Source organism: Stylophora pistillata, chromosome 7 (genome assembly GCF_964205215.1).
Source record: "Stylophora pistillata chromosome 7, jaStyPist1.2, whole genome shotgun sequence".
In the NCBI taxonomy this organism is placed as follows: domain Eukaryota; kingdom Metazoa; phylum Cnidaria; class Anthozoa; order Scleractinia; family Pocilloporidae; genus Stylophora; species Stylophora pistillata.
In genome coordinates, this window is record NC_142525.1 from 12,308,988 (window position 1) to 12,319,556 (window position 10,569).

General features: G+C 40.2%; 2 protein-coding genes across 2 annotated transcripts; one reads left to right on the forward strand and one right to left on the reverse strand.

Moving 5' to 3' along the window:
* The first annotated feature begins 558 nt into the window (after positions 1 to 558).
* On the forward strand, positions 559 to 2,837 carry LOC148726659 (uncharacterized). The gene is made up of 2 exons (XM_088727837.1): positions 559 to 864; positions 1,202 to 2,837. The coding sequence occupies exons 1-2, from the start codon at positions 798 to 800 to the stop codon at positions 2,407 to 2,409; spliced, it is 1,275 nt and encodes a 424-aa protein (XP_088583963.1). The 5' UTR covers positions 559 to 797; the 3' UTR covers positions 2,410 to 2,837.
* LOC111343817 (uncharacterized) lies at positions 2,573 to 5,459 on the reverse strand. The gene has a single exon (XM_088727783.1). It carries the CDS (start codon positions 5,021 to 5,023, stop codon positions 3,014 to 3,016), a length of 2,010 nt encoding a protein of 669 aa, XP_088583909.1. The 5' UTR covers positions 5,024 to 5,459; the 3' UTR covers positions 2,573 to 3,013.
* Positions 5,460 to 10,569: the final 5,110 nt, after the last annotated feature.

Consider the following 10,569-nt stretch of genomic DNA (forward strand, 5'->3'; position numbering starts at 1 on the left):
TAGTTTCAAAAAGGTTGAAAAATAAAGCAATAAGAAATAGAACAGCAGAACTAGATTAATGTCGTAATGCAAGTTATGTGAGACGTTGCTTGACTACTGATCGACAGCTTTGTCTGAATACAGATTACTTTAGACCCCTGAATAGCACTTATGCGCGATGACGTCAAAACAATTTCTCGAGGCGTCAAACCGAGGCTTGGTGGTGATCACTTCGCGTGTTTTGAATTGGTGTTTAGAGAAAGAATCAATTCCCCATGTCTGTTTTTTTTACTTTTTGTTCAAAATACCTCAATGGTGTATTGCCTACGGCTGTACAAACCCTTCAGACATGAAAATCAAAAAGTCCTGGTATCGCTTACCGCAGGAGAACAAAGAACTGCTTTCGAAATGGCTTGCAAAAATTCGGCGAACAAGCACTCGAGGCTATGTGGCGACCACTTTGAAGCTACGGTGGCCCACAACTGTCACGGCAAAACAAAAAGTCACGGCACTACAAACTTTACTCACGGCAAAACTAAATTAACTCACGGCAAAACAAAATTAACTCACAGCAAAACAAAATTAACTCACCGCAAAACAAAATTAACTCACGGCAAAACAAAATTAACTCACGGCAAAACAAAATTAACTCACGGCAAAACAAAATTAACTCACGGCAAAACAAAATTAACTCACGGCAAAATAAAGAAAACGAGTTGGTCAGCGGTTGGTCAGCGGTTGCTATTTGCATTTGAAATGGATTGTCGTGTAACAATAACACAATACTCGCTCGGAAACCGCCATTTTTCGAGTTCATCATGTTTTGCTCCGCGTGTGGTTCGGTAGTAGATGAAGATGCAAACTTTTGTAAAAGCTGTGGTAAAGGTACGTTTCTTAATTTAAAGTTTTCGTATTTGCATTTCTTTTAGTTCCAAACAACGATGGGCGCGAAGACACTGCTACAAATTAGCTGAGTAGCACGTGTCTGGAATGAGATTGTGCATGTAGCCTGTGTGTAAAAAGAAACATTTATTATGTATGTGCCTTGGTGAATTAAGGATTTTTCAACAGGTGGAAAATACTGTACGCCTGCAAAGTGTCTGTCAATTATATTTTTTCTCTTTGTTTCTCTTTGTATTGTATTTTGTTGTATTGTACATGTTAAGAGGTAGAAAAAGTGGTCTGTGTTCATCCCTATATTTTTTTTACATTGACGTTTTAGACCTAAGGCTAGAAGATTCAAGTGAAGAAGAAGACTCTAGCAATGAAGTTGAGGTGGAGATTGACGAGGAGACCATTATCAAATATTATTTTCAACGCGGTTTTAGTTATGAAGAAATCATTCATTTCCTTGCTAAGCGTCATGACCATGAAATAAGTAAGAGCACACTTTTAAGGCGATTGAAGACATATGGACTCAAGAGAAGGAGTTTTTTCAAGGCGAATGATTCTGGTGAGGTTTTAGAGGCAGTTAGAAAACGTATCCTTGAGATTATCCATGGACCTGGATCATGTGGCGGATACAGGACGGTATGGCACACCTTAAAGATGGAAGGTTTGCATGTTCCTCGTATAATAGTTCAAGATATATTAAAAGAGGTAGATCCAGAAGGTTGTCAGTTGAGGAAAGCTCACCGGTTGAAGAGGAGGACGTATCATTGTCTTGGGCCAAATGATACTTGGCACATGGATGGTTATGACAAACTGAAGCCCTTTGGGTTTTCCATACATGGAGCCATAGATGGCTTCAGCCGGAAAATATTATGGCTTGAGGTTACCAGGTCCAACAACTCACCAGACAACATTGCCACTTACTTCTTAAGTACTGTAAAAGAATTGAAGGGGTGCCCTAGACAGCTAATTACAGATCTTGGCACTGAAAACGGATTGGCAGCATCAATGCAGTCTTATTTTCATGATGATGCTGATGCCCACCGTTATGTCTCGTCACCTAGAAACCAAAGAATTGAAGGGTGGTGGTCATTTTATTCACGGAGCAGGTCAACATGGTGGCGCAATTTTTTTCAAGATTTAGAATTTAAGGGTGTCTTAGACTTTTCTTCTGAATTAAGTATGGAATGTTTGTGGAACTGTTTTGCGCCAGTTATCCAGAAAGACCTAGACATTGTTAAAGAACACTGGAACAGCCACAGAATTAGGAAAAGTAGGCACAACACAGTCCCTGGTAGACCTGATTCACTATTCTATTTGCCTGAGTTTCATGGGGCTGTTGGAAACCTTCTGCTCAACGTTCCTCAGTTTGAAATTGACTATGTATCTCAGCACATAATTCAGAGGAGAAGTGGTAATGAATATCAAGATTACTTTGATTATGCTAGAATTGCCCTTGGAATCAGCCTTCCAAACGACTGGCAAGAGGCAGAGAGACTTTATCGCAAACTTTTAACCGTAGCTGTAAATGGTGCATAATTGCCAAAATTCAGTCTAAGATTGCTTAAGATATTGTTAGACATTTCTCATTTTAAGCAAGTTATGTCTTGTTTTTTTGTCCCAAAACCACACCAACTGTCACTTGGTGTTAACATTACTGTACAGTATATCAGCCATTGAGTCAATCAGTAAAGGTTACTGCTTGGTTAAAAAAATATATATATTATCAAAGAAAAGCGACTCAAGAAGTCTTCATGGTCAAAATATAACATTAACTTAAGTATTTTATTGATCAAATTGATCTCCAAGACTTTATGAAAACTGTATTTGTGTTATCATTAACCAGAAGATGAGGCTACTCTTGTTAATGAAAGAAATGCACTGAAGAACATTGTTGTAACAGACATAAGGTCATATGAACATGTATGATTAGGAATCTCAAAAACCTTATCAATTTTCAAAGTTGATATGATAGCTGCATTTGTATGCCTCAGAAATAACTTTAACATTAACTTGTGGTTTTTTTTTTTAAACTCTATAACAATGCCATAACGATTGTGAAAGCAACATCTGTTTGTCCTGTAAATCTCTTTGCAGTGGTCCCTAATGGAAAACCATTTATACCTAAAAGTCTTAAATAGCGTTAAGCCATACCAAACGATTGTCCCTTGGATAGTGCTAACATTAAGATTTCATTGAAAGTTTCCTGTGTTTTCATGTGTGCTATGGGGAAAGTGACTTCTTTTGCACATGCTCTAACTACTGGAAAACAAATTTGGTGTTTTGGATTCCTGATAAGACAATCATGATCAAATTTGACAGTTATTGATATTTGTTCTCCACTGATAGGCTTGTGTTTCTGCCCAGTCAACCAGCCCAAAACACCTGCTGGTGTTAGGTCAGGAAGGAGCAACTCTTCCTGTGATCCTGCAGCTTCCTTGCCTGTGTCCTCACAACTTGCCATTGCCTCTGCATACCCAGAACAATTAATATTTGGATCATCTTCAAGGTGAAAGAGGAAATCTTGAAGAAGGTCCATTGTCGCCTCTTCAACTTTCCTTCGTGAGCTTCCTTCCTTAGCATGTTCTGGGTGCAGTGATGAAAACAAGTAGTTTGCATCAACTGCACCAATGTCACCTGCATTTTTCACAAAGAGTGGCTTACAAGCTTCGGGGTGGGTTTGGATAATGTCTTTCAAACCATAGGAATCTAACCCATTCAGGAATTCCTTGAGGTAAACAAGCCTCTTGGTCACTAAACTGATTGCTACAGAACTAAGGATCTCTTCAGTGTGAGAAGCCTCAACAGTCCCTGTGTACCCATGCTCAATAATAGTGTCGGTGTGTGCCATTATGTCCTCTTTGATTGCATCCAGTAATTCCCTGTCAGATGTCGTCAGATGCTTTCCACTGTCAAGTTGCTGGAGAGGAACATTTGGATCTGCCATCAAGCCATAGACACTTTCCTCCAGGAAACATGGTGCTGGCCCACCTTGGGCTATACTAGCAGCCACAATCTCTCCACAGACTTTGAAGTTTCCATTATGTACATGGTATGTGGAATCCACTGGCTGCCCATTTGGGAAGATGACAGTGCCAATGTTAGGAAGAGTGATGGTAAAGAACTCCTTTGCCATTGCTCCAGAATCAATTCCTTTTTCTCCACTGAAGTGGACTCTTACAATTTTCTTTGTGCTACCAGTGTTCTTTTTCACTTCTCTGCTCCATATTGATAGTGTCCTGTCTAATGGGGCACCTCTTCTTACTACGATGAAAAAATTACTTGACTCATCTACCTGCCTACCCAAATGGGTTACCACTGAAGATGAATCACTGATTGTTGTGTTTTCTTCCTCATGGGTGATGATATCCTCCACATCATAGCATCTTTGAAGATCAAAAGCTAAGTTTTCATCTTCCCCAAGCTGCTGAAGCTGCTGAACATGTTTAGACTGATCACATTCGTGCTTCTGATCTTGGTCGAGCTGATACTCACATTCAAGCTTCGGAGTCATCTCCATCAGCTGGTCTTGATAAAACTGACTGCATTGAGTGCTTGTTTTGTGATCACTGTTACAGGTTAGGTCAATTTCACATTTCTGGCGTTTATTACATGAACTAGGGGCATCACTGTCATCATCACCAAAGTCAGTCAAATCATGCTCATCAAAGTTACCTTCAGATATTTGAAAGTCACGATCGGGACACAAGAAAAAAGTGATTCTTTTAAAATCTTTCCCTAATTCCTCTTGATATCTGCTCAGTGTGAAGAGCTCTTTCTTTGACCCGGGTAAAAGGAGGGCCTTTTGCCCATCCTCCAATAGTAAATGGTACGGCTGACTTTCATCATAAAGATTGCTGTGGAATGTTTTCCATTTTTCTTCTGCTTGTTGTCGTAGAGTAGCATAACTTGCATTAGGTGACACTCGTAATGGCAATCTTTTACCTCTCTTTGATTTGAGAATTTGATCTTTCTCATTCCACTCCATAAGACCCAAGTGAACCACAACATCTTCATATTTTTTCTCTTCTTTACTAAACTTTGTCACTCGGGATTTCCACTCTTTCCCCTTACTTTTCCTGAAGCTTGCAAATGACTTTACTTTGGTACTAGTAAAATCGCTATCTTCAGAACTTCTTCCTTGTTTCTCCATGCTTGAGTGAATTGCTAAGTAAAAGAAAGGTTCATATATTTTAAAAAAGATCCTTCAACACTACATGTTATATCACTGTACCTAGAAAAGGGGCACTATATTTATTTTTATTTTTTATTTTTATTTGATTTATTTGTTTAAGCAGGTTGAATTTATTGGCAACTATTAAGCTGATGTGGACCTGCTGTTTTCCCACCCAACCCACCCCAGGGGAGGACATCCAGCACACAGTAATCTCGTGCGTGGGAAATTAACGTCTCTTACCCATTACCCTTAAGAGACGGGACCTCCGGCTTTACGTCTTATCCGAGAGACGAAGCAAAGTGGATAAAGCATCTTGCTTAAGGATACAGCGACATGTCCCTGGTAGGACTTGAACCCGGGCCCTTCGACCCAGAGTCCAGCGCACTTAACCACTGGACCACTGACGCCCCACTAACTTTAAATTATGAAACGTACCTTTAGCGCAGCTTTTACAAAAGTTTGCATCTTCATCTACTACCGAACCACACGCGGAGCAAAACATGATGAACTCGAAAAATGGCGGTTTCCGAGCGAGTATTGTGTTATTGTTACACGACAATCCATTTCAAATGCAAATAGCAACCGCTGACCAACCGCTGACCAACTCATTTTCTTTATTTTGCCGTGAGTTAATTTTGTTTTGCCGTGAGTTAATTTTGTTTTGCCGTGAGTTAATTTTGTTTTGCCGTGAGTTAATTTTGTTTTGCCGTGAGTTAATTTAGTTTTGCCGTGAGTAAAGTTTGTAGTGCCGTGACTTTTTGTTTTGCCGTGACAGTTGTGGGCCACCGTATCACGACTGTTTTAGGAAAATCCCGGGTTCCTTGCTTGTCAACTTGAAACCAGGGTCTATTCCTACAAAGTTTTGCTTTATGCAAGTAAAAACACCGAGGAAACCTCCATGAGAGCGAAAATCGGTCCAACGAAAGCAGCCGAGTTCGTACGTAAACACAGCGTTGGACGATCTGCCAGAAACATCTGATGGCTTTGAAAGTGACAACATTGGTGGTGATGGTTTCGCGGGAATATCAGAGAAAAATATACGTCACATCGGACATGGCTGTAGAAAATTCGCCTAAAATCACTCTTTCTGAGGATGATATCGACGGAGCTTCCCTAAGAGTGAACACCCCTAGTCAACTGACTATTCCTGCGTTAAAGAGATGGCTTTCCTGCAGGAAAGGAGCGAAATTGAGCGGAACGAAGTGATCCTTGGTCGAAAGGTAAATACACGTGAAGAGCTTATTTCCCCGTTATACAGGTATTTTACGTTGGATGATCAAACTAAAAGAAATCAACTGTCCCTTTCAGAGTGCAAAGTTATATAAATAGTGCACTCGATAAGGACTTTACTGATCCAGACAATGCTGTCACTCTCAAAGGCATATGATATTGCGAGGACTGGAGTGGACTGGACTGGACTGGACTGGACTGGAGTGGACTGGACTGGACTAGTAAAACGCGGCCTAGTAAAACGTAGACTAGTAAAACGCGGACTAGTAAAACGCGGACTAGTAAAACGCTGACTAGTAAAACGAGGACTTGTAAAACGCGGACTAGTAAAACGCGGACTAGTAAAACGCGGACTAGTAAAACGTGGACTAGTAAAACGCTGACTAGTGAAACGAGGACTAGTAAAACGCTGACTAGTAAGACGCGTACTAGTAAAACGCGGACTAGTAAAACGCAGACTGGTAAAACGCGGACTAATAAAACGCGGACTAGTAAAACGCGGACTTAACAACAACAACAACAACAACAACAAACAATTTCATACGAAGGCGTAAATTTCACGGCAGAAACACAAGAATTCGATGAATAAAAGTCGCATTAAATCTCCTCGTGTCTAGGTAGAAAGAGTCTCATTAACTTCAGCTTTTTAACTTCAGCGAAAGTTTTCTCTTTAATTTGAAGAACCTGAATGATTTAGGGTTACAACTACGATTTTAATTACGGGTATATTCTCCTTGAACTTAACAACTTGATAGCGAGTGAGTTATAAAGAAAACAAATGTTATTCAAATTAAACAGAAAGCTTTCGCCGAAACATTTTATTTGTAAAGGTAGTTAAAAGGCTTCCGAACAAATTTCAAACATTTTTTTGAAAAGTAACTGTCACGATGTGACACCTGTCAATTAAAGAGGAAAGAAGCATACGTTTTTGAAGAGATAGCAGTACTGGTGTGACAAACACACACGAGTTAACTGATCATGCGAGGATTTTATCGTAGAGAGAAAAACAGAGATCTTACGGAAAGTATTTTCTATTTCCAACAACGATTAATCTTCGAAGATATACCTCTGTTCCGTTTTAAAATGTCACGGAAAGTCAAATCGTAAGTGAATGCAAAAAGGTGTTTTGGAGTTGTCAGTCTGCTTGTTTGTTTTCTGTAATAGCGTGTGTAAATCCGTGTTTCTTCCACCGAAAAGCTGAAGTCAATAAGACTCTTTCTACCTAGATACAAGGAGATTTAATGCGACTTTTATTCATCGAATTCCTGCGTTTCTGCCGTGAAATCCACGACAAAAGTGTATTTTAAGATTTTGAACTGCTGCTGAATAAAATTCTTTCTTTGTTAGCCTAAACTTATAAAATCGTTTGTATCTGGCGCATGTCAAACCCATTTGCAGCCTAAAGGTCAAACAGGGATTGTCACTCACCGAATTGGCTCGCCATTAAGTCTTGTGATCGCCCTCCTATGAAATTGTTTTTTGCTGTTGTTGTTGTTGTTGTTAAGTCCGCGTTTTACTAGTCCGCGTTTTACTAGTCCGCGTTATACTAGTCCGCGTTTTACTAGTCTGCGTTTTACTAGTCCGCGTTTTACTAGTCCGCGTTTTACTAGTCCTTGTTTTACTAGTCCTCGTTTTACTAGTCCGCGTTTTGCTAGTTCGCGTTTTAATAGTCCTCGTTTTACTGGTCTGCGTTTTACTAGTCCGCGTTTTACTAGTCCTCGTTTTACTAGTCCGCGTTTTACTAGTCCTTGTTTTACTAATCATCGTTTTACTAGTCCGCGTTTTGCTAGTTCGCGTTTTAATAGTCCTCGTTTTACTGGTCTGCGTTTTACTAGTCCGCGTTTTACTAGTCCCGTTTTACTAGTCCGCGTTTAACTAGTCCGCGTTTTACTGGTCAGCGTTTTACTAGTCCGCGTTTTACTAGTTCCGTTTTACTAGTCCGCGTTTTACTAGTCCGCGTTTTACTAGTCTACGTTTTACTAGTCCGCGCTTTACTAGTCCGCGTTTTAGTAGTCCAGTCCAGTCCAGTCCAGTCCAGTCCACGAAATACCATATGCCACACTTTCAAAGCCCTCACAAGTTTCTGGCAGATCGTCCGACGCTTTGCTTACGCACCAAGTCGGCTGCTTTCGTTCGACCGATTTTCGCTCTGATGGAGGTTTCCTCGGTGTTTTTTCTTGCACAAAGCAAAACTTTGTGGGAATTCACCCTGGTTTCAAGTTGACAAGCAAGAAACCCGGGATTTTCCTAAAACAGTCGGCTTCAAAGTGGTCGCCACATAGCCTCGAGTGCTCATTAACTGACGTGTTTGTTCGCCGAAGTTTTGCAAGCCATTTCGAAAGCAGTTCTTTTTTCTCCTGCGGTAAGCGATGCCAGGACTTTTGATTTTCATGTCTGAAGAGGTTGTACAGCCCTAGGCATTACACCATTGAGGCATTTCGAACAAAAAGTAAAAAAAAATAGACGAGGGGAATTGATTATTTCTCTAAACACCAACAAAACACGCGAAGCGATCACAACCAAGCTTCGGTTTGACGCTGCGAGAAATTATTTTGACGTCATCCCGCATAACTTTTGCGAGCAACAGACGACTGAAGGCTAGTTTTGAAATTGCGACTGCAAATATTCCTGAGGTAGCAAATCATTTATTTTGTGCTCCAAGAATAGTTCGAGCTGAATGATAAGGAGTAGTCTATAATTGTTATTTTGCAACTGCTTCATCGACCAAAATAATCACTTCCTTCCTCATGCGTGTAATTGTCGCGTAATGTATTCGAGAAACACCACGCACACGTCATGAAATTTAGCAAACAAATATTTAGGCATGTTTATGTCACTTCATAAGAAACACGTATCTTTCTTCATCAAGGTGGAAGTCAAGCCAGATCATGTGCCTAATTAACCAAATGCTTAAATGGTAGGATATCTGATGTAGTTTTCTTCGAAATGTATGTGAAACGGCTATGTAACGGCTTATCAAGGTTGGTGACCTATTTAAAGTACGAACAATTTGAATTTGTGTCAGTCTGAAAGTTTGACGTCAGAATAGGGTCCCACAGTACGTGTTCGCATTCGCTTCACAAATAAAGATACTTACATACTCCCCGAAAAAAGAATATGTACCAGCAGATGGAAGTTGCATATTACTGTCAGGAGATCCATAGGTTTTAGATCATCGAACTTCTATTTACGACTGTTTTCAACAAAGCGAAACGAATGAAGAGGAAAAAATATTTTTTGTCCGCGTCAAGAGGCTTGGGGTCGACTTTCGTGGGCTGAATTAATTCATAATTAATTTATGCACTGTAATTTAATTGTTTGTATCACACACAGAGAGGTATTATGCTCAAGGCAGACAAGTCCGTTTTATCTTCTTCCTCCGTAAGCACTGATTGAAAACGAAACTTTTACAGCTGATACTTTGCAAACCAAGTAATCTAACATGAATACGATAGTTCAAGTAGGTTCGTCATAAAATCTCGAAAAACTGCTGAACTGCATGAAGCGGTCAATTCGGGCCTTCCAAGATGACAGCATAATTTCTTGAATATTATGTTTAGCTTCTCCAGATCTCAATCCTTTTCCCGACATTTTCCTTTCGAATCCAGTGTCGCTAAGGTGTTTTCACATCAAATCTCATCTTTCTATCCTTCGACGGTTTCGAAACGCGATTCTTATATTAGCCGAAGCACTGAACCCGAAAAACCTATTGTGGGCTGCTTATGCAAATTTATTGAATACAGTCAAATTGGTCAAAAACTGTTGTTGTGCAGAGGGACGGTTACTCGGAAATGGATAAAGGTGCAGAGATATTAATATTTCAGTATTTATTTTTGTTTGTCCTTCTTTTCTTAATTGTACTGGGTAACCATTTAGGGCTGGGGAAACTGGGTGGGGAGCACCGCGATCAACGAAAGAGACCAAAGACTCTCGTACTGCCCCTTTCAGTCTTCGATAGTCTCTATTCTATTCTAGAACGAATTCACTTCACTCTTTCCTTTAACTCATCTGACTGACTGATCGACTCAATTTAATTTCAGGTACTTTAGTCGACTGGCTCTTATGATTTATACTTTTTGCCATTGCAAATATGAGTGAGTGCATCAATCCCCTCGGACCTGCGCTGAGAGTAAGAAGCGGGAAAGGGAGGGAAGGGTAGTCGGCCGACTTCCAAACAACAGCTCTTTACCACCCGTTAACGTTCTTTCTCTTTTTTACGATGCTAGTGAGACTAAAAGCCCGAATGTTGCTAGTTCATCAACGGGTTATCTACATAGCGGCCGAATTCTCTC

Excerpts from the sequence above, each read along its gene's own strand:
- LOC111343817 (XM_088727783.1), bottom strand. The coding sequence starts at position 5,023 with ATGGAGAAACAAGGAAGAAGTTCTGAAGATAGCGATTTTACTAGTACC.
- LOC148726659 (XM_088727837.1), top strand. The coding sequence starts at position 798 with ATGTTTTGCTCCGCGTGTGGTTCGGTAGTAGATGAAGATGCAAACTTT. Across the intron at positions 865-1,201 it reads TTGTAAAAGCTGTGGTAAAG|ACCTAAGGCTAGAAGATTCA; the intron begins GTACGTTTCTTA and ends TTGACGTTTTAG.